Raw genomic sequence first — 22,853 nt, 5'->3', positions numbered from 1 at the left:
TCTGGGGATACGAGCTCATCAGAACTCTTTATTATGCGCGCGAGTCATGGTGTATGACCTTTTTTTGTGTATTCCGACAACATCGAACTGCTGCACGCGCTGCCTGGATTCGAATATGGGACATTTTAGTAAAACTTGAACGCCATCGCCACGGAGGGGATAACCATGGCCACGCCGGCTATCTAACTGTCAGATAGCTTATCCAGCCGGTCAACATATTCTGGTATGCGTGAAACGAATGCAGGAGTTGCGCACTGCACCGCTATTTCCGCCATCTTGTGACACTTCACTAGAATATGTGCTACTCACACTGCGTTGTTGATGCATGAGCGAACTTTTAAGCTGGTGCAAACACTGCACGGCAAATATGACACTGCTCAGCGGAGACGGTCTTCCATAATACGTTTACGAGCTGGGAAATTCCTGGACAATATTACTATTATTAGTAATAATTTTAGTAATATTACTGTCAGCATAAGTCTTAGTCATAGTTGTTCTACATTTTTACTTCTTTGTGTTTCTTTTTTCTCTGCACCAGCACCCAGACCACAGGGTTGTAGCTCGGCATATTGAATGCATGAGTGACTGATTGATTGATTAATTGATTGATGCATTTATTTTTTATTTATTTATTTATTTATTTGTTTGTTTATTTATTTATTTTATTCGTTTGTTTATTGATTGATTGATTGATTGATTGATTGATTGATTGATTGATTGATTGATTGATTGATTGATTGATTGATTGATTGATTGATTGATTGATTGCCGTTACTGCCGTCATCGTGGTTGTAATTTGAGAAAAGGATACTTTCATTCTGGCTAGCCACACTGTAGTTGACTAGAGAAATCGTCCACACATGAAAGCCGCTTTTTGGAGCGGAAAGAGAAAAGACATAAGAACAGATAGCAGGTTATAAATTTTCAGTTTCGTAGCCAAATCGGGGATAACTTCAGGAGGTTTTCGAGAGTCCCACAGGAAAAGACTCAGTGCTGTTTGTTTCAAGTTTTAAAGTTAAGTTCAAAATTGCAATGCAGGAACACAATCGCCTTGAACTGTGGATTGGAAGTTTCACACTTAACTACCGAAGGCTTTCGTACTTGTTGTACACTGCACTGCGTAGGAACATAATTATTCCAGGACAAGACAATGAAAGATTGAGTGAATAATTACTGAAGTCGTTGAAATCAACAGATTGAGGCAGGCTTATACGTGAGTGATTCGTGCATTTGTGTTTGAAAGGCGAGGCCTTGTCCACCTGATCTTTTGAGCACGTCACTCTACCCAGTGGCATGCTTGCAATTAGAAGCGTCTTCACCCCACAAAGCCTACGTTAGCGAAAAGATGCTTGCGTTTCATATTGTGTCCCCCGTATGTACCGCTGAGTGTCGCGAGATTTTCTTTTGTTCGACACTGTGTCTGTTACATGTGCTGCCACTTTTATAACAAGCAATCAAATCACATGAGCACGCACAAAAAGATAGGTTCACAGTGTGCTGGATACTCGTGCAGGAAATGAGAACAGTGCAGTCCATCACAAAATGCGCATGCAAACAGCTAGACGGAGTCAAAAGAAAGTGCAAAGAAAGTGTTATCACTGGCTATCAGGTTACAATACGGTGCGTGAGAAGTTTTGTTTCATAGTAACACTCACGAAGGACTGCAGCAACATGGCTTATTTTTGCGAAATATCATCTCGTTCAGACGAGATGTCTGTTTCTGTGAATATAGGCGTATGTTATGTAATTATTTATAAGATGGCACAGTGAAGCTACAGTTCTCTCCTTCAATGATTATCCAGTGTTCAGCCATGTTGATCACGTTGCTACAGATACCCTACTTGCGGTGTAAGCAATAATTGCGCGCTGCAACGCGTTTCCTAATAACCTATAACCTAGCATACAAGGACGCGATGGGCCTTGCGCATACCGCTTGTGAGCGCGTGGACTGCAGCTGGCATTATTGCGTACTACTACTTGCATGTACAATGACTCATGGCGTGATGTGCTGATTATCAATGCAAGGTACAACACTTTCCAGCTCACTTTTCTTAACTATAAAAGAATGGACTTTTCATGTGATGTGCTAGATTTACTTTTACCTTCAGAAGAGTAAGCATTTGGACTGGTTGGTTCAACATTACGAGCAGTAAACAGCTCTAAACAACCGGACGAAGAGAGGGACACAGACTACAGCGCTAACGACCAAGTGTCTTCATTCTTTCAATCAGCATATATATACCCTATCGGAATATCAAAACTTGATGTAGTAGGAATGAATTACTTTGAGATAGCGGTAGAGTATATACCGGGTGCGGCACGTATTTGAGAACAAAGTTACGCCCACACGCAAACAGACACAGATACTGGATACAGATTATTTATGCCTATTTAACGTTGTGTACAGGTGGCGATGCATGCAATGAATGTCGTCATTCAATGAAACCGCCGAGATCAGCGATCACAGACTCCATACACTGTCCAAACCGACCACAGGCTGTGATGAGGTGTGTTTTCGGAACATTCGCCATTGCATCAACAGTAACTCCCTCTCAACTATTCCCCATACGTAGTAGTCCATTGGATTGAGATCTGGTGAGCTGGGAGACCACAAGTTTGGAGTAATGTGGTCGTGGAGGTTTTCGTCCATTCATTCTTGCGTGGAATGGGCTGAGTGGGATGGTACCGAGTGGGAAAGATTCTGCCTCTCACGTGCTACAGCATAAATCCAGGGCTTCACAACCGTGTCCAATAACTCAGTGTAAGCAACAGCGTTACCTCTGGCACCTTGGAGAGTAAAAATGTGAAGACACCACGTCCCCTTCACTGCTCATGGCGCTCAGGACCATCAATGATGCTGAAATTTTGTGCACATGACAGTTGGAACATCCGCGAGGCCTTTGCACAGCCAGCGATCATTTCTGTGGTTCAGTACTGGTCGTCGGACGAAGCTCTTTTCAACGAAGAAAAGCCACAACATGCCAGGCTCCTCTAGGTGTTTCAGCTTGGTAAGGAGACGGTTATGTCTAGTCGGGCGGTTCTCCTAGGTTTTCTCAGACAAGAACTGTCCTCTCCGCATAGCATAAGACTTGTAGTGAAGGTCCTCACGAACCACACGTCTCACAGTGGCCTCGTCAACCTCCTCTTCCTTGGCGAGGGCCCTTATATACTTGCCAGGGTCTTCATGAATGATACCTTGGACGCGACTAATGAATTTAAGTGTCCTAGGAGTGTAAGAACAGTGACAATGTCGTTTCCTTTGTTAAACAGCGTCCACATCACCCTTGGCAGCCTCCAGATCTTTCCGAACTTTGAACACGAATGATCGGGCAACCTTCAAGGATATTGCAATCTCTGAATCACGGTGTCCTGCAGCCAATGACATTATAACTGCATGCCTCTTCATTTTCTGAGTTAGGTGAAGTTCTGCCATGGTTATAAATATACCTAAACAACGGGGGTCACGAAATGTGTGTTCTCAATTACCTGCCGCACTCTGTGTATGCTGACTATAAGAATAAATACACTTTGTTGCTAGTCTGCGCTGTGGTCTGTGTCCCTGTCTTCGTCCGGCAGTTTAGCGGTGTTTACGTACATTAACATCTACGTTCTATTTCCAAACCTTTTTTTGCCATGATTCATACACCAGTTGGTTAACGCGATAGTATCAGACCTGTATGAGAACGTAAGTGACTGTTGAATGGTTAATTTGCGCATTTAAAAAGTCATTTTTCCACTGACCGGCGCTTTGTACATTTTAGCGGCGGAAAATTAACAGGGAAATCACATGCATGGTAGCGGTATCTCTGGCGAGATTTCTTCACCACACTGCTGAAATGGTGTTAAAATATTTGAAACTTCCCCACTCCTCCACGATCTGCCCGGCATTAGTACTACATCTGTCGAAAATATATGACCTGTATAAATTGGGCTTAGCCGGTGCGACTTGGGCGACTGCTACTCTCATCTGAGTGGACCGTTGAGATCTGGAGGCCGGTGTTCATTTCAAGTGGCACCAAACAAAGAGAAACGAGGAGTATTTTGCTATGTTGCGTTTCATGCCTACCTGTAAGCTGGGAGCAATCACCTTCCGTCACGAATTCGGCGCGACAAGCGCAAACACGCGTGCACAGATGCGTACACAGACTCTTGCGCGCGCACACGCTCGCATGCATACCGACACACGCACACGTGTCCAATTATTTCAGGGACGGTATGTGTAGCCGCATTATGTATGGACCCACTTGGCCATTGAGCTATGTCTCCCCAGAAGATCCAACGGAATGATCACAGATTTTTGTATACCGCTACCGAGCCTCGAGTACATGCTTGCGACCGGTAGTACTTCCACAGCTAAAAAAAATGAAAACGCGACATAGAACATAAGGTCTACTTATTTACCATGCAGTAGCGTACCAACTTATTTACAGTACCGCAGCTTATCGTGCACTTCGAAGAGGATCATTTTAATCTACTGAATTCCCAAATTTCACTGTTAGCCACACTGTTCCGATGTCACATCGGCGTAGCATTAATTCTTAGACTGCCACCACCTTTTAGATATGCTACCTTAAAGTTTGCTACGAACTGCATTAGCATTTTGGGGAGAACACTTCTAAAGGGCATGCGTCTAAGAGTTCGGGAAAATGCGTAGTCGTACGGTGGGGATCTTTAGCGGATTTTAGTAGCGAATATCCCAAAAGTGATGCTAGTATTAGGATTTCTGATGAGCAGACGTATATAAAATACTCCTGAGGTTTAATTTCGTATTTGAAACATGTACCCTTAAGTGAGCAACTAAAAAGGTAATAGGTAATTTAGGCAACTTTTCAGCATCATGAAATTTAAGCAATGTTCTAGGTGAACTACAATATTGTCGTCGACATTTTTCTTTCTGCTAATATCTTCAAGCGACGCAGACTAGTTGAAAAAGAATGGTAGGGATAGAGACATGACAACGCTTTCTTTCCGTGTGTGTGTGTGTTCCCCATAAAAAATACTTGGTGTTGTTTCACTGTAGCCAAGCAGCACTCAGTGTAGCTGCATCGGCCCTAGTAAGAAGCATTCGCTACGTGTCTTTTCTTTATCTCGGTAATTGGCGCAATGCCATGATGCCTATCACAGTGGTTATCAATTAGTTGCTCGGCGCCCTCCCGGAAAGATAGTGGAGCTAGCTCTTCCACGACAGACCAGGGACATGAGTAGGTGTTTAATATCTTTCTGGACAACCACAAAACAGCGTTCTATTGTGTTAAAATATTGCGTCCGCCTTTTTTGTGTATATAGTCTTGGAATACCGTTTGTCGCTTTATATTAGACGCAAACATCTTTGCGAGACGTTACGGTGCTCGTCCCTTTAGTAGTTTAGTTTACCGTATTACAGCGCCAAAGTAAGGAAGACTGTGCAAGACGGGGTGCCTAGTGCTAAACGTATCCAAGCCAAGACATTCCCTTACCAATCATCCTGTCGTTTCTAAGCAAACGCATCTCGCTAGGCCTGCAGACGCCACAATTGACAAACGACTTTAGAAATCGGACGTGCTAAGCGTTTATAAAGAACGTTTCCGATTAGTTTAGAGGAAGCGACAGCTCATTTCAATAGTTAGTAATGATCAGTGAGGCTGTGGCCATCACAAGAATTCCTACTGTAGCGGAAACCACGGGCGCTATTTTTACAGCACAAATTTTTTGCGCGCGTTTACAGGCGTTACGAACGTTAAATTTGTCTGACAATGTACGTTATCATAGCGCACGTAGACTACCACAAAAACAGTAATGTTTGGAGCATGCGCAGTGAGGACAATGCTATTTCTTTACGTACGTAATGCGTTTACGTTTGGTTGCAAACGCTTTTCTAAAACTCCCTACTGAAAGCTTGGCAGTACGTTGAAACTATGCTCCCCAATAAAGACAAATTACATACGTTGATCCTGTTCCTTCATAATGCCTAATGTACGGTTGCAAATATCGAAACAAACAAACAAAGAAAATCTAGTAAAAAAGAAAGAACGGTAACAAGTTAAGGCTGTGCGAGAAACCATGGGCAGCCCAAGTTCATGTGAGTTTGGTCTTCTCCCAGCATTATATTGTAAGGGAACAGTGGGCGTCGTCACCGTTGTCGTGAAACGTATAACATACATACTTATGACACTAACGTCAGGGTTTCGCGCAATTGCGACGATCAAACATATATGCCTTCCCTATTAGGTAGCGTCTTAACAGGCCTGGGCTTCATCGCCGCTATAGCTCAGTGGCAGAGCGCTGGTCTTGTAAACCAGCGGTCGTGAGTTCGATCCTCACTGGCGGCTGTGTGGTTCCTTTTTTTTTCTCGCGGCGATTTTCTTTTATTCCGTTGCAATTTTCTTGCTTTCTGTTGTTCATTTGGAAGCTGCGCTTCGATTTTTGACGACTCAAGTACACCAGCTTTGAGTATGCGTTATTCTTACAGAAAGCTCTATCGGCACCTCTTCAATATGCGTGTCGCATTTGGGCACTTACGACGAATATTTATTTTGATTAACCGATAATGCATTCAGCCATTTTGCTCTAGAAATAAATGTGCCGCATTTATCAATAGCTCTTCAGTTTTTTATCATTCCTTTCTCATAAATAATTTGCCAGTCACCTCTCTCCAATGATGTCTACTTTGTACGGAATGACGTGTTCAGCGAGTGCAGGAAAAAAAATAATACGCCTACTTCCCTCTGTTTGCAGGGACCACCTCCTTTTTGTTACTGCTATTTGCAAGCAAACACGCTTTTCTATTGGCCTGCAATGAGAACTGCCCCCCTCTTCTTTTTCTTCAGTTATTTTTCTTCCCTTGTTCTATATCTGTTCTTAATGGGCCGGTTACTGTGCGAGCCAGCAATTTGTACGTACGCGTATTTCTGCTGAATACATTTTCGTTTCCTGTGCGGTTAATTTTGTCGCTTCGCTAAAAATCATGCAACGTTGTCGATTCTTCCTTCGTCGCCACCACAGCTCAGTGACAGAGCGCTCGTCTCGTAAACCAGTGGTCGTGAGTTCAATCCTCACTGCCGCCATTACTTTTCTATCAACGGCACTATTCTTTTTTTTTTCTTCGTCTACCATGTCGGTTATTTTCTATAGGCAGTGCCAATAATAAAAATGTAATATTCCTTTCCCTTCTCCGGAACATTGTCTATATGCAAGATACAACGAGATATGGTGATGCAGATGGTAAATGCGCGATAAATATTTAGGAGGAAGCTTTAGCTCGGGCCCAACTCCAACGCGTACTATTGAAATACATGTACAGCGGAAAAACAGTTTTCTGAGATAAACCCTGGACCGATTTGAATGAAATGTGTTGCATATCAGAGAGAAAGTTCAATTCTAGTGACTGCTGCAAGCGGGATATCGATTTAGGGCTTGGATTTGTTAAATATATTTTCGAAAATTCGAAAGTTCAAAAACTAGAAGCACAAATTTTATAGAATAATAGCTCTGTCAACGGCAGCTGTTGGAACCTTTAAAATGGAAAATTTGATATGTGATTTTATATTTTATATGATTTAGTTACATTGTTTGCAAGCGTTCCGCAAAAGCTGTATTTCCATATTACTGTATTGTTCAAGATTCATATGTAACATATCAATTTTTTCCACATTAGATGAACTATTAGATGCAATTCACAGGATTCTGATATCATGTTTCATTGTCCAGTTACGTTGTAAACTTGGCAATTTCGTTTTCTTAAGAGTTCCGATTTTCGCCACTTTTTAATAAAAACTAACGATCGAAGTCGAAAATTCGTAACCAACAGTCACTAGATTTTGATTTGTTCTTTTAAACGTAACAAACCTCGCCAAATTTCGTGCAGTGGTTGCTGAGAAAAACGAATTCTCCTTTTACATGTATTTAGATAGGATCACCCGAGCTGAAGCTTCCTCTTATGGAAGAACGTATTCCATATCCTGTCTGAGACTTCTGAACCTACTGTAGTCAACGTCAGTGTGATATCTGAAGGCAGAACGAAAGGGCTACCTGATGTGCCATCGACTGTGGCTATACCTACGGCGTTTATGCCGGTAAATGCGAGGTGACGGCAAGTTTTTATTATTAAATGCGAGGTGACGGCAAGTTTATTATAAGAGTGAAATGAAAATACTGCGGCATCGTGAACTTTTCGAGCACGTTGCAAAAAACGTATCTTTTTTTGTGTTAACCCAATATCACGAGGAAAGACGCCGCATTCTCTATTCTGGGGCTACGAGCTTATTCAGAAATCTTTAATATGCACGCGAGTCATGATGTATGACCTTTTTTTTGTTTATTTCCTCCAACATCGGACTGCGGCAGGCGCGGCCGGGATTCGAACATGGGACCTTGTGGTAAAATTTGAACGTCATAGCCATGGAGCGTATAACCATAGCCACGCCGGGTATTTAATTATCGGATATGTTTATCCAGCCGGTCAACATATTCTGGTATGCATCAAACGAATGCAGGAGTTCCGCACTGCGGCGCTATTGCCGCCATCTTGTGACACTTCAGCTAGAGTAAATGCTACTCCAACTGCAGTATTGATTCAAGTTGGAACTTATAAGCTGGTGCAAACACTGCACTGTAAAGATGACACGGCTCAGGCGAGCCGGTATTTCGTAATACGTTTACGAACAAGAAATTCCTGCACTTTATTATTATTAATGGTATTATAATTAGTATTACTACTGTCAGCATAGGTCTTAGTCGTAGTTGTTCTACATTTTTATCTTCCTTGTGTTTCTTTTTTCTCTGCACCAGCACCCAGCCCACAGGGTTGTTGCTGGGCATATTGAATACGTGGTTGATTGGTTGATTGATTTCCGTTGCTGTTGTCATCATAGTTGTAATTTGAAAAAGGTTGCTTTCTTTTTGGCTAGCCGCAGTGTAGTTGGCGAGCAAAATCATGGGCACATGAAATCCGCTTTTTAGAGCAGAGAGAGAAAAGAAGAGATAGCAGGTTATAAATTCTCAGTTTCGTAGCCAAATCTGGGATAATTTTGGGAGGTTTTCGAGACTCCAACAGGTAAAGACTGAATGCGGTTTGTTACAAATTTTAAAGTCTAGCTCAAAACTGCGCTGCAGGAAGACAATCGACTAGAAGTATGCATCCGAAATTTCACGCTGAAGTACCGACGGCGTGCGTAGTTGTACACTGCACTGCGTATGTACATAATTATTCCAGGACGAAACAATAAAAGATTGAGTGAATAATTACCGAAATCGTTTAAATCAACGTATTGATGCAGGCTTATACGTGAGTGATCCATGCATTTCATTAAAAAGTGCTTAAAACGCAAGGTCTTGCCGACCTGATTTATTCAGTACATCACTCTACCCAGTGGCATGTTTGCAATTAGAAGCGTCTTCACCCCACAAGGGCTACATTATCGAAAGGGTTCTTCCGTTCAATATTGTGGCCCCGGTATGTACCACTGATTGTTGCGAGACTTTCTTTTGTTCGTCGCTGTGTTTGTTACGCGCTTTTATATCACTTCTAAAACAAGCAATCAAAGCACGTGAGCACGCACAAACAGATAAACTAGGATCGCAGTGTGCTGAATATTGGTTCAGGAAATAAGAACAGCCCAAGCCGTCACAGAAAGCGCATGCAAACAGCTTGACGGACTCAAAGGAAAGTGGAAAGCAAATGTTATCACTGACTGTTAGGGTATAATACGGTGCGTCAAATGTTTTTATGCGAAGCATATTACGAGAGCTCAACCCAGCTCCTCAGGCGCGGCGGTGTCGCCTTGAAACCACGTGACACCGTGACGTCACGACAGAGGAGAAGTGGCTTTGGCTCAACTCTTGCAAGACGGGCTGGGTGGGAATCGAACCAGGGTCTCCGGAGTGTGGGACGGAGACGCTACCACTGAGCCACGAGTACGATGCTTCAAAGCGGTACAAAAGCGCCTCTAGTGAATGCGGTGTTGCCTTAGAAACGAGCTGTTTCTAAGGCGTGCGTCTCTTGCTCAGGCGCACATTTCGTTGCCGCGCCGAACGCTGCTTTGTTCGACGCTCACCGCGTCCAATGCGGGGCGCGTAGTCGCTGCCCTGTAGCCCATTGTCTTACACCCCTTGGCGGGTCGACGGGAACGCTGTCGCGTTCCACTCTTGAAGGCGAAGCAGTAATGCATAAGTTGTTTCTTCGTCTAGCCGAACCAAATATAGCCAAGCAGCAGCAGTTCACTAGGCTAAACAGTGGTTCAACAACTAAAATAAAGGCTAGTATGCTTCGCATCCTGGGCTTAACCTTACCTAAGCCACAGCCATTTTTATAATAAAACTCACGATCAAACGACTGAAGTAAGATGGCTTACTCTTCCGAAATACCATCTCGTTCAGTCGAGCTATCTGTTTCTGTGAATATAGGCGTATGTTACGTAATGATTTATAATATCGTACATTGAAGCTACAGTTATCTCCTTTAGTGATTATCCAGTGTTCATTCATGTTGATCACGTTGTTACAGATACCCTACTTGAGCCGACACCACTTGGCAGCGTGTGGATAGCAGTTGGCATTATTGAGTACTACTACCTGCATGAACACTGCCTCGTGACTTGATGTGCTGTGGGGAAGTTCTACATGATAGCGTGCGCGTGCGTGCAGTCATCTAAACTCCGGACACCGTGGCAAGTTCCCGATCCCGAGCACGAGCTGTTCGAGCGAAGCGAGCACCGACTCTATGAGCCACCAGGAATATACGTGGACAACGTGACAAAGGTAGTAGCCCCTCCTAAGAAATCACTTATGATAAAGATGAAGCTTGTAACGGGTCAAACATATCAGTAAAATTGAAGTTCCCGGGCATCCAAAAAAGGGGTGCATGCTTTCTGTAGAGCTAGTATCCTGCAGCCGTTTCAATGCTTGCTCGAACTCTTTTAAACTATAACCGGTTAGCAATTGACTAGTTCATGTATGTCATTGATTTGACAAAACAATAGGTCCTAACGAACGCAAAACTACATGTGCTCCAATGTGTTCGCTTTGGCGGTGCTTTAAGTCCATGCATTAAAAAGGGTGTGTCAGGGACACCTGAGAATTTACTACCTGTTTCTCTAAGATTACCTGCAGATTTCGCTTGATATTAAAAGCCAAGCTACTACTCCTCACAAAGCGTTCAATGGGTTGTTGTGAATGTAACAAGTACGTGATAACGCACCAGCAAACGCATGACGTAGCAAGCTGCCGGTCACAACTGGGAGCTTAAAGCGCGGAAATCCTGCTAGCACGTGTAGCTAAAACAGTGGAGCACGGAATCTTAATGTAGCGTTGTGCTTATTGTACTCGCAGTGCGAAATGAAGCACTGCCGGCGCGCCCTTCCAACTTACTTTATTATTCGCAGAAAGAGTGCATATCTCCAAATTTCGTTTCACTTTTATTTCTGCATTCCGTGCCAATTCAAATTTACGGAACAAAACGTTTGTCTAACGATAGCTTGGCGAGACCCATGGAATCAGGCGTATGCTGGAAAACAGTTCTAAATAAGCTTACGGTGAACGCATGAACCACAAGGACATGATAAGCGTAAAACAAATAAATAAAAAAGTAATACTGGGATTGATAGCGATCACAACAGCAGGACTAAAAAATACCTACAGAGATCAGAAACAAGAACTGCAACGTCACACAGTAAACCAAATTGTAACACATCTTTATAAAGAACTAGAGAAATACAACATGAGGTTTCGTTTCGTCGTACAGGATGTATCTATCACTGTGAATATCAAGTCGTTTATTAATCTATTTATTTGAAGGTCACTACTACTTCAGCCATGGTATGTTCTCGAAAAGGAACTGACCATGTGGTCGGGTAGCGTTGGTAGTGTGAGGCTTCTGTGGCATTCTATACGTTGCAGAGTAAAGAAAGAACACTGTATGGAGTTTGCCAGAAAAAGTCAGAAACGAAAGACGGGCACACGCAATGTTGTTTTCTAATAACAATGCCATAAAGTACAGATTATTCCACCAAATATCAAACGAGATTTTCATGTTCAAATATACTGTTGTTGGTGTGGACAATCAATGGTACACTTGCACACATATTGTCACATCGCGCCAACTTGATTGTCTCAGGTATTTGCATTGTTAGGTCGAAGATTCTGCCTGCGATTACGCGGCGAACAAAATTAAGCGTTGTGTATCTGAAGCAATATGCTCAAATAAATGTGGTAACAGTGCTAGAGGTGGGTATACCTGGACCGTTTAATGGGCGGTTTTCTCCTACTTACATGTACAATGGCTCAAACAAGCTCGCAGTGGCAGAATCAAATCGAGTGCATATTTAGCTTGATTTGATTTGGTGTGAGACACTTGATTTGAGACCCCATGTGCTTTCTGCTATGGCAGCACATGTGTATCAAAGCACAGCTCCCAGCACGTTTGTTTGCAGCATGGGCGTAATCTGATCACATGTGCATTTGTGTCCCCTACTGTACGCCGGTTGCAATAGACAAGGTTACATTGAGCATGCCTTGCCAAATGAGTCACAATTCCTTGAACTTTGCGCTATAACAGTGATTGTCGCGGTTCCCATTGCAAAACACTGTCATTGTACGAAGCTACGCGAGGTGAGCCGCAGTCAGCGTTCAAATACAAAGCGAGGGCTTGCCTCATTCGTCTAAATTGTGCTTTCGTTCCTGACGCCAGTTGTCTTGGCTGCAACGTCTAGGGTGTCTCACGCTGCTCTTCAACAGTAATGGCTTCTTGAGGAGAAAACTAGGTTGAACTGGCAATCTCCAGTAGATGGTGCTGACGCACCCTGAATATTTGGGGACCTTAGCTGGTCTTCTACTATTAACGCCACAAACAGAACACAGATGCTTTGCTTCGCTCAAGGGAAAAAACTGAGATGAAATTTATGATGATAAGAGCACCGCATTTGAAAGGGAGTGCTGGCACAAGCCACTAATCTGGTTATTTGAAGTTTTTCTCATTCGTACAAAGCACCTACGACAGTGCTGAAAAGCCTTCACACTACTTTGGTGGTAACCGGGAGCCCTACCGAAGACAATGGGACGGACTTGAGTCCGGAATAGGGTGCAAAGGTCTTAGAGAGATCGGTACCATACTAGCTGTTCGTCGTCCAGTCAATATTTTAGTTCTCAAAAAAACAAGAAAATGGTGTACTCACCTGCTGCAAAAGGGAATGTCACATATTACAACTATTGGCAAACGGTGGTACTCTGCGGCCTCAGGTCTTCGGGCACCGCGTCGTATTGAAAAACGTCCGGCTGCGCGTCTACGAGGGCGAAGCCTTGGCGCTGCTGGGCCCCAACGGCAGCGGCAAGTCGACTCTGGCCAACATCGTCGTCGGCTATGAGGCGCCATCCGGAGGTGACGTCTTCGTGTGCCAGCACAGCGTCCGCCAATCACCTCGCGCGGCTAGGCGCCACGTTGGCTTTCTACCACAGACCTGCATGCTCTTTCCCTACATGACTGTCAGCGAGAACCTGCACTACTTCTCCCAGGTGATTCCTTTTCTTATAAATGTTTCATCCTGAATTGAAATTACGGATAGTTCAGACTTTTGCCTAAACTTTGAATGGCCATGCGGGTACTTGTAGTAACGATAACGCAGAACATTAGTCACCCAAACGTACAAAAATGAACAGCCGCTGCTGTAGGTTAATTTTTACAGCAACGTACTCATTCATGCAGAGAGTGTGGGCAGCTCTCACTAGCGGCAAGTAGTTTATGCGTCCACTTTCAGTTACCCTAGCCTTATGACTTTTGCACTTCAAATAAAAGAAGCATTAATTTACATAATGCTTTCCTTGTCTCCATTACCTTTTGGCTTCATGTGGTTGTGCGTAACAAAATCAGGCGGTATCTATGTCACGATGTATTTTGGTGCTGATGCGCGATTGGCATTGAAGCAATCTAGCGATACATTGTATTTCCACAGCGAAAACTCATCATGTACGGCGCGTGCATGCTTCTCCCAGAACACGCTGTGCCATCTAGTGGCGCCGCCACGAAGTGCGTGCGGGGCGGTGCCTAATTGTCATTTACACTAAATTGTCTGAATACTGATGAGGCGCGTTTTATTCCTCCCAGTATTGGCGTAATTTTAAAGTATATTTCTTGTCATTGAAGAGCGGTAGATAACCAGTGACCCAAGTTTGCTAGAAAGAGGTTCAACGTGGCGTGAAAGAGCATCACGAAGATCAGCACGTACCCAGTGACCGAAGTTGGAGGGCCGACGTACATTGAAAGCTGCGCATACTAAGTGGCGCATTCCCACTGAGCAAAGGTGCGGTGAACAAGGTTCATCGAACAACAGCACACGCCCAATGTTATATCTTCGTGACCGAAGTTGGCCGCACGGTTGCTTTCGTACTCTGTTCCCTCTCCATAGCAGCCCCATGGTCCACGCATTAGACCGTGGACTACCGAGGGATTCAAGTTTGCCGGGAAACGACTTCAGTAATGGTTAACTAGCTAGCTAGCTAGATAGATGGATTCTAATTATTGTAGACACTTCAGTAATTCAACTTGTAACTAAACTTATGCTCTGATATCGTATCTATAATGAATCCCATGAATGTTGTACTGTACTATTTTTCTGTTTTTTTTCCTGATTTATTTAGAATTTTTTCCCGGATCGCTCCAGGAGACAAACCGCAATTGCCGCGCGCGAGACAAGATTATCACTCGATGCTGGTGCCACTAACGCGATAACGTCACTTTTTCAGTGTACAAGCAGCCTGGCCGCGCAGACTACAACATACGACAATGAACGAGAAGAATATAGCGATTATTGGGAATAGATTATTTGTCATTTACGCGACACGAAAGAAGTAGACAACCAGTTCAGAATAAAGCAGACCGTCCCCGCAGTTGCCAGGCGGCGCAAGGCATGCGCAACCGAGATGCTATCTCCTGTGGTGCCCTCTCTCCCGTCTCATCGCGGCCCTTTGCATCGCGTTAAGACGTGTTGCAGTTCGAAGATGAGCTGCAGCTAGAGTGCTGGGCCGCTATCTTGTACACCTTCGAAAAGACGACGTTCGATTTCGCCTCGTGCGATTGTCCAGGCTGCGCCGATATCGCGGCCTAGGTCAATCTAGTCCAATCGCGGAAGGCGAAATCGAACGTCGGCTTTACGAACGTGTACGAGATAGCGGCCCTGGACTGCAACATTGGCACAGCACATATCATAAGTTGTACAATAAATTGAATCAAATGTTACGTTGATTAGACGAACGAAATTGGGGTTCCTGCATTCGAAAGTTTGAAACCTCATTTAACACATATAAGGTACAGAATTACAAAGTACACACTTTCGGGACCCGAAAAATTTGTTAAAGCGTTTCAACTGTCCTGTTCGTGTTTTATTAGCTTTCATTAGCACTAATGTGCAAGCGGCTTAAAGAAAGTTACCTTAAAACTGCCATTTTGAAAATATAATACAGCAGGCAGACTCAACTCCAGTTGACATCTAATATAAAGCGCAGCATTCTTGGTGTGATCGGCTCATAAACTATTTGTATGTGTTTACGAAGCGTGATTTTCGAGGTACAAATGTTAGTATTACGAAGGAGCATGTTTGTGTGTTGCGTTTTATTTGCCTTAATCGGCCTAAATTTCAGTCATGCTTTTCTAAATTCACACGGCACTGTGACTTTGCGAACACACCTCATCATCATCAGCCTGGCTACGCCCACTGCAGGGCAAAGGCCTCTCCCGTACTTCTCCAACTACCCCGGTCATGTACTAATTGTGGCCATGTTGTCCTTGCAAACCTAATCTCATCCGTCCACCTAACTGTCTGCCGCCCCCTGCTACGCTTCCAGTTTCTTGGAATCCACACCGTAACGCTTAATGACCACCGGTTATCTTCCCTCTTCATTACGTGCCCTGCCCATGCCCATTTATTTTTCTTGATTTCAACTAAGATGTCGTTAATTCGCGTCTGTTCCCTCAACCAATCTGCTCTCTTCTTATCCTCCCGTTACACCCATCATTTTTCTTTCCATAGCTCGTTGCATCGTCCTTTTAAAAAACCTTTTCGTAAGCCTCCAGCTTTCTGCACTATAGGAGAGTATTGGTAAGAAACAGCTGTTATACACTTTTCTCTTTAGGGATAATGCCAACGTGCTGTTCATGATCTGAGAATGCCTGCCAAACGCACCCCAGCCCATTCTTATTCTTCTGATTATTTCAGTCTCATGATCCGGATTATTCTGATCTGTTCTGATCCGGACTATTCTGATCCGGTATCACAATGAGGGTTACAAATTCATGTCTGCAATTGCCTCCGGGGACGAATCATGCTGCCACTATTACGAACCTGAAACACGACGGCAATGCTTACAGTGGAAACATTCGAATTCACCACCGCCGTAAAGGTGTTGTTGATTTTCTTTTTCGATCGTCAGGAGCCATTACTGATCGAATTTGTAATCTGGAGAGATTATCAATCGTTTACGATATTGTTAAACGCTGGATCGGCTGCGTGTTGCCATCAAGAACAAACGACTTGGAAAATTGATGAATGGGGTCATCTTGCTCCACGACAGTGCCAGTGCCCACGTCACTGATGTGGCTAATACAAAACTGGTAAAGTTCAAGTGGGAAAAGCTGGAACATCCGCCATACAGCCCCGACCTGTCGCCTTCAGACTTGAACATTTGGAGCTTTTGAAAAACCAGCTCGAGGCAACCAGATTCGTGTCAGACGATGACGTGAAGCAGTCAGTTACAGTCTTTTTGAAACAGCAACTAAAGGAGTTTTATGAGACGGGAATCTTGCGACTCGTTAATCAGTGCAACAAATGCCTAAATGCTCCTGGAGACTACATTTTAAAAAGTTCCCCGTTTGTCATATATTCGCATTGGCTCACTTTCATTTCACTCGCCCTCGTATATTTTGCAGAAATCCTGCTTTTTATATGTGCTTTCTGATGCGACTATAATTTCGGAGGAATCGCTCGCAATACGCGACCGGTGAGGGCTGATCTTGCGCAATAAATTGCAGCAAAGGTTAGGACATTGAGATTTTTTCTCGGTCATTGCATATGACCAAAACTGTAAACAAGGTTCTTGAATGACAAAGTTTCATTAAAATATTTGTGCTCAACTTGTTTATTTCATGGCCTTTACGTTTATCATATCAGCGGCATGCACTGCTTTGCTGGTTTCAAAATTATAAATTTCTAAATTTCACCTGGTGATTCTTCATTTATTAATAGACAGAAAACATGAAAGCATTGATATCAGTTATTTCGGGCACAGTTTTTTACATATATGCGTGTATTCTTTTATGAAAAAATTTAATATTTTACTTGTCTTGACTGTGTGTAGCGTTCAAGAATTCGTGTACGGCATCTTTCGCAATGGCAATGCAGTTATTATTAGTGTATTTGGTACCTCGACAATTTCGGTAAGGAGAAGGCCGAGCTGCAACGATCATTAAGATTAGAAATAATGGATATGCGTGAGTCTAGCTGCTTGCTTTTCAAGAGCGCGCGGAAGGGACGTAGTTCGGCTTGTCTCTTCCAATAGACCTTTGTTTCGCTGGTAACTGAGAGCACGTGAGCGCGGCTTAATGGTGGTGACCGACGAATTCGTATACGTGTTATTTTGCCTGTCAAGGGGGCTGAGTGGTGCTCGCTAACACACGAGTGGTTTTAATCTTGGGCACATACATAAACATCAATGCAAGCAGACGAGTAGATGGTATCCACGCTAGCTTAACTGGTAAGGCATCGCACGCCTAACGCAGAAGGTGCAGGATCGGTTCCGGCGGGAGGCACTCTTTTTTGCGTCCGCTTCTCTTTCGCTATTTCATGTATTTCTGCATTCCAGTTAAACATAATAATATGCCCCATCATTTATCTGAATTCGTTGTCTACATTTCTTGTGCTGCATAAATAACAAATAAGCTTGTCCCCATAAGCGCCGTATTCTTCTCGTTCATTGTCGCATTTTATAGCATGTGCGGTCAGGCTGCTTGCACACTATGAGAATGATATAATCGTTTTAGTGGTACAAGCAGTGCGTGACACTCTTCTTTTGTGCGCAGCACTTCCGGTTCATCTCCTGAGACCAGCGGGGACGAAATTTAAAATAAATCAGAAAAAAATAAAGAAAGATAGAGTACAAAATTCATGGGTTTCATTACAGATATCATATTAGAGCATAAGTTCAGTTACCGGTTGAGTTACTTAAGTATCTAGAATAATTAAAATTAATCACTGCTTAACCCATATCAAAGCATGGAATCGCAGGCTTTAGAGACGCGCCTCGTGAGAATGACTTCGGCGAAATTCCTGGAATCCCGGAAGTAGAAATCGGAAGTATTGACGTCTCCAATGAAGTCACACACAAGAAGGTGGAATGGCATTTAAGCAGCTAAAAATCGAAACCATTTGTCTCGCATGGACTGAACATCTGCTTAGCAGGGCAGATGGGACGTCACTCCCTCCTCTCGCTTCTCCTCTCCCAGAGGACGCCTGCTGGCTCGCTCGCTTGCTTGCAACAGCTGCGCGCGCGCTCGTTACATGCTCTGACGTCAGCACCGGAGAGGGAGGGTAAGGTGCACTCCTTGCGCCGCTCGCTAGAGGGTTGCCCCTCGCCAGGTGGCGCACGCTGCGCATACTCGTCGCTAGAGTTACTGTATCTCTACTCTACTCGTCGCGCTCCCTCACTCCTTGCCCGCATACCATGCCAGGGAAAAGACGTTGGCACGCTTAACCTAACTGGCATTAACACCGAAGTGCGAGTGCCACTACCTGTCAGAGATTAGGCTGGCCTACCATTTTATTTAACGCTTCGCCCAGATGACCGACCAAAACGTGTCTTCGACGCTGGTGTTTGAACTTCTTAGAACGTTCTTCCTGCACCCACGCCGGCACGACCTGGTCAGCGAACTCTCGCAAGGCCTCCGGAAATGCGCCGGACTTTGCGTTGCACTTATGGCAGCACCAAAGGTGGGTGATCACGTGACGACCTATTCACAGGGCAGACAGTAATAAATGCCATTACATGTCACCCCTTTAGTGCCCATTCCCAACGTTCGCCGGAAGACGTCGTTTTTGCATAAAGGAAACGAATCAAGCGACGGCTTCTTAAAAAGTTTCTTAGCGCACTTTGGCTGTGTATAAGAGGTGAGGTGAGAGAACCGTATTAATGAGAACGCAACGAGGTGAACTCTTCTCTTTACACAATAAGCAAAAAGAACTGTCAGAATAGAGTTCTATTTCTTTTTCCGAGTGACACTCTCCTAAAACAGTACCTTAGATGAACTAGCGTCTAAGTGTTGTTAATCTAATAAAGTACGTCGAAACGAGCGTCTTCACTAAGATTGCGATTTGGGCAAGTTGATAACAACGTAAGTTTAATATTAGCTAACCCCTGCTGTTGGTAGCGTTGCCGAAAACGGATGAGCTGCCTCAGTATTGAAAGTGGCAAATTCACCAATATTTTTCTTGATAGTCTTTTTTTTGCATACCAAGCACTTCATTGTAGAAGTGATCTATTCTCGGTTTCACCAATGCACCCACTACGGGCACTTCATAGTTCGGCGCAGCGGGCGTGTCATCCAGCGTCGGCGGAGGTTGGCGACACCATGTTCGTCGTTACGGTGGCGCAATAACCGACCCCTCTATTGGGGGCGAGCTCCATCACTGGAAAAGCTGGCGCTGCCGTCGACGTGACGTGGTATGAGTGATCACGTGGATACAGCGACCGCATCGGCTGCTTCGGAAGCACCGAAGCAAGCTGAAAGCGAAAGTTAAATCCTTCAACGTTTCAATATCGTCATTTCTCTAGTTGCGTCGCGCTGTATGTTTTTCGTTCTTCTCGGCGAGCAATTTCCCGCTGCTCATTGTTAATCAAGTGCACTTATAGTTTGGTACGTGCTAAGACAAACATGAGCACGGGCCATGTATTTTTTTAATCCGTTTCATACCGTTCCCTTTCCATTCCGGTGAATTTGCCAGTATGTAGCATTAACAAGTTCATAGACCAAAGCTTCATGACATTAGCGGAGCAGCCTGCGCGGGCGAAAGTCTCACTGCGCGCTTTCTGCTGCGCATTGAACATAGCAGCCCCAACGCCATAGCAGAAATCTTCCTCGCGGTAATACTTGCTGCGCGCCCGAGTTAGAGCCGATGGCTGCTTGCTGGTTCTTAAATTAGCGATCCAAGCTTCATGCAGCTTCTTGTCCCACGGATATGTGGGAAGGCTAACGCCGGGCTCCATCGCGTACGTCCGGCACTGCTGCACCGCGCAGGAGCGTATCATGTTGGACGCCTTTAAAGGCAGCCACTGCCTATTGTAGTGCTTCCAAGTGTTGTCAAGCATACACCCGAAGTGGGAAAACCTCCCCACCTAATCGGAACCACTACCGCAGGTGGGACTTCAAACTTTCGTTTTCAAATTTCATTCGGCGCTTCCGAAGCAGCCGACGCTGGCGCTCTGTCCACGTGATCTCTCATACCACGTCACGCCAACGGCAGCGCCAGCTTTTCCAGTGGTGGAGCTCGCCCCAAACAGAGTGGTGCGCTTTTGCTCGCATGGAGTTCCCGTGCGCAGCACGCACGCGCGTCAACGCTGCGTTGGATTATAGGTGGCCTTTAGGGTTTTCTACAGTTGTCTGGTTTTAAAGGCTAGATTCAATTTATCTTCTCACCCGCCGTGGTTGCTCAGTGGCTATGGTGTTAGGCTGCTGAGCACGAGGTCACGGGATTGAATCCCGGCCACGGCGGCCGCATTTCGATGGGGGCAAAATGCGAAAACACCCGTGTACTTAGATTTAGGTGCACGTTAAAGAACCCCAGGTGGTCAAAAATTTCCGGAGTCCCCCACTACAGCGTGCCTCATAATCAGAAAGTGGTTTTGGCACGTAAAACCCCATATATATATATTATTTTATCTTCTCAGCAGGATACTCTAAGGTAACAAAATGTTTCACTACCAGTTCACATGGAATTTTCGCGGCCCTAATACCATAACAAACTGGAGTGGTCATCGTAGACACCAAGGTAAGTTTATACACGAGCTCAAAGGTTGACAAGGTGCGATGAAACATGTCTGAAATAACAGCAACCTGGTTGAGATTTTCTGTTGTTTTTTTTTTCACTTTCACGCACACCAACGTGACCTCTTGTAGTTGCTCCAATAGCACTCCCGTGAACAGTTGAAGGTGTCGCATCGGTAAAACCGTGGCAGGCGCAAATTGGCACGAAAGCGCTTTCGTAGCATGGCTTCCCTTTCGAGCCCGTCACGATTTATCTCGTTCATCAACTAAAAACAAAAAAAGACAAGCCAGGTCTCCACAGGCACGTGTAATTGCATCATTAAGCGCAACTCATCCGTGGTCCCTGCAGGTGCTTGTGCTTGACGACCTCACGAGCGGCGTGGACGTGATGCTGCGACGCCGCATGCTAAAGCTCATCAAGACTGTCAAGGACCAGTGCGCCATACTGATAACCAGCCAGAGACCAGACGAACTGGACTTTGTCGTCGACAAGGTGCGCTGTTAGCCCAGTAGTTGCTTAGCGGCTTTGGCGTTACACTGCTCTAGACGAGGTCGCTGGATCAAATCCCGACCGCGGCGGCCGCGTTTCGACAGGAGAAATGCAGAAACGTCCGTGTATTGTGCATTCGGTGTACGTAAAGAGAAACACCCAGGTGGTCCATATAAATCCCGAGTCCACCATTACGACGCTCCTTCTATTCAGATTCTGATTTTGGCACGTAACAGCACCGAATTTATATTCTAATTAGAAAGTAGGTCGTTTCGCATGCGCTAGCTGCCAGCCTCTACTGACACAAAACAGTAGCTGCGAAGCCGAACGAGTATTGGTAACGAAGTTAAAAAGGTGAACTTTTTCTTGAATTCTGTGCACACGGTAAACTAAACCACTTGTTTGTCCAGCACACCCAGCGTCACGCATCCTTACTTTCTCGTTTTGCAAAAGCTGCGCCATACCTAGCACCAAAATGCTTGGAAATGCCGGCAAAAAACATATTTCCGCAGCTAGTCCAAAAATACAATTTTGGAAATGCCAACTGTGTATTTCTGCAGCTAGTGAATGCCTTTCCACGTGATCCGGGAAACTAAAACGTTTTTTACATGTTTGTCACGTATAATGTTTCGTGCGGGTTCCTACACCTCCTGTTGTTGTGGGCATATGCCTGCCAATGAAAATGATCAATGCTTATAAATTTCACTTCGTGCTCTCTTCTCTACGGTCTGCACAGTCAGCGTTTGGTAGGTAAATGAAAAGGCACACAAAACAAGACTATTTTCGATAGAAGTGATGTAGGTGTACATTACTTTTCTTCAGAACTACTATGTTTCGACCTAAGACCCCATGCCGGAATAGTGCATCGAACCTGTGGCTTCCTTGTCTATGCAATTGTCATCATTTTATTCGCATTGTTGCAGCCGAAGACACACACTCTCTCTCTAAACAGGTTGTAGCACAACCCTTTTCCGCCCATTCGTCGACCCGCTGCTTTCTCCACTACGTTTCGTTTGACGGGTGGCTACTATTTATTGTGCACATATTTGTGATACATGAGTAAAGTGGATCCTTCCGACTCTATGTCAAATGAAATGTCTCTTTAAAAGTAATTATGAATTCTCATACCATGCATCAACAGAAGCTCCACAATAATTAATGATTACCCAATCGTATCAGTTGTTTTCATACTATGCCCAATTCGACCGCGTCTACGTTGCATCTCGTCTGCTGCGATAAACAAACACATGTCATGTCCTTCGGGTGTATCATGACTTGTCGAAATCCTGACGTCCCTCTTAATTTCTACATAAATCCAACCTCTACTTGGTATTGATCGTTAATGCATTCGGCCTGATACGATCTCGA

The 22,853-nt window shown here is 44.5% G+C and overlaps 1 protein-coding gene and 1 non-coding gene across 5 annotated transcripts in view; both read left to right on the top strand.

Annotated features, from left to right (window-relative positions):
• The window catches only part of LOC135900146 (phospholipid-transporting ATPase ABCA3-like), a 153,054-nt gene that overhangs the window by 60,682 nt on the left and 69,519 nt on the right, over positions 1–22,853 (top strand). For all 4 annotated transcript variants that reach the window (XM_065429589.1, XM_065429590.1, XM_065429591.2 and 1 more), the window contains exons 6-9: positions 10,621–10,734; positions 13,210–13,482; positions 18,795–18,944; positions 21,345–21,488. In XM_065429589.1, the coding sequence (XP_065285661.1) occupies positions 10,621–10,734; positions 13,210–13,482; positions 18,795–18,944; positions 21,345–21,488 (681 nt within the window). The remainder of the gene's footprint in view (positions 1–10,620; positions 10,735–13,209; positions 13,483–18,794; positions 18,945–21,344; positions 21,489–22,853) is intronic.
• On the top strand, positions 6,237–6,308 carry TRNAT-UGU (transfer RNA threonine (anticodon UGU)). The gene has a single exon. It is a non-coding gene; the product is annotated as a tRNA-Thr (tRNA).

Source organism: Dermacentor albipictus, chromosome 4 (genome assembly GCF_038994185.2).
Source record: "Dermacentor albipictus isolate Rhodes 1998 colony chromosome 4, USDA_Dalb.pri_finalv2, whole genome shotgun sequence".
Lineage (NCBI taxonomy): Eukaryota > Metazoa > Arthropoda > Arachnida > Ixodida > Ixodidae > Dermacentor > Dermacentor albipictus.
This window is presented reverse-complemented; position numbering and strand designations above follow the sequence as displayed.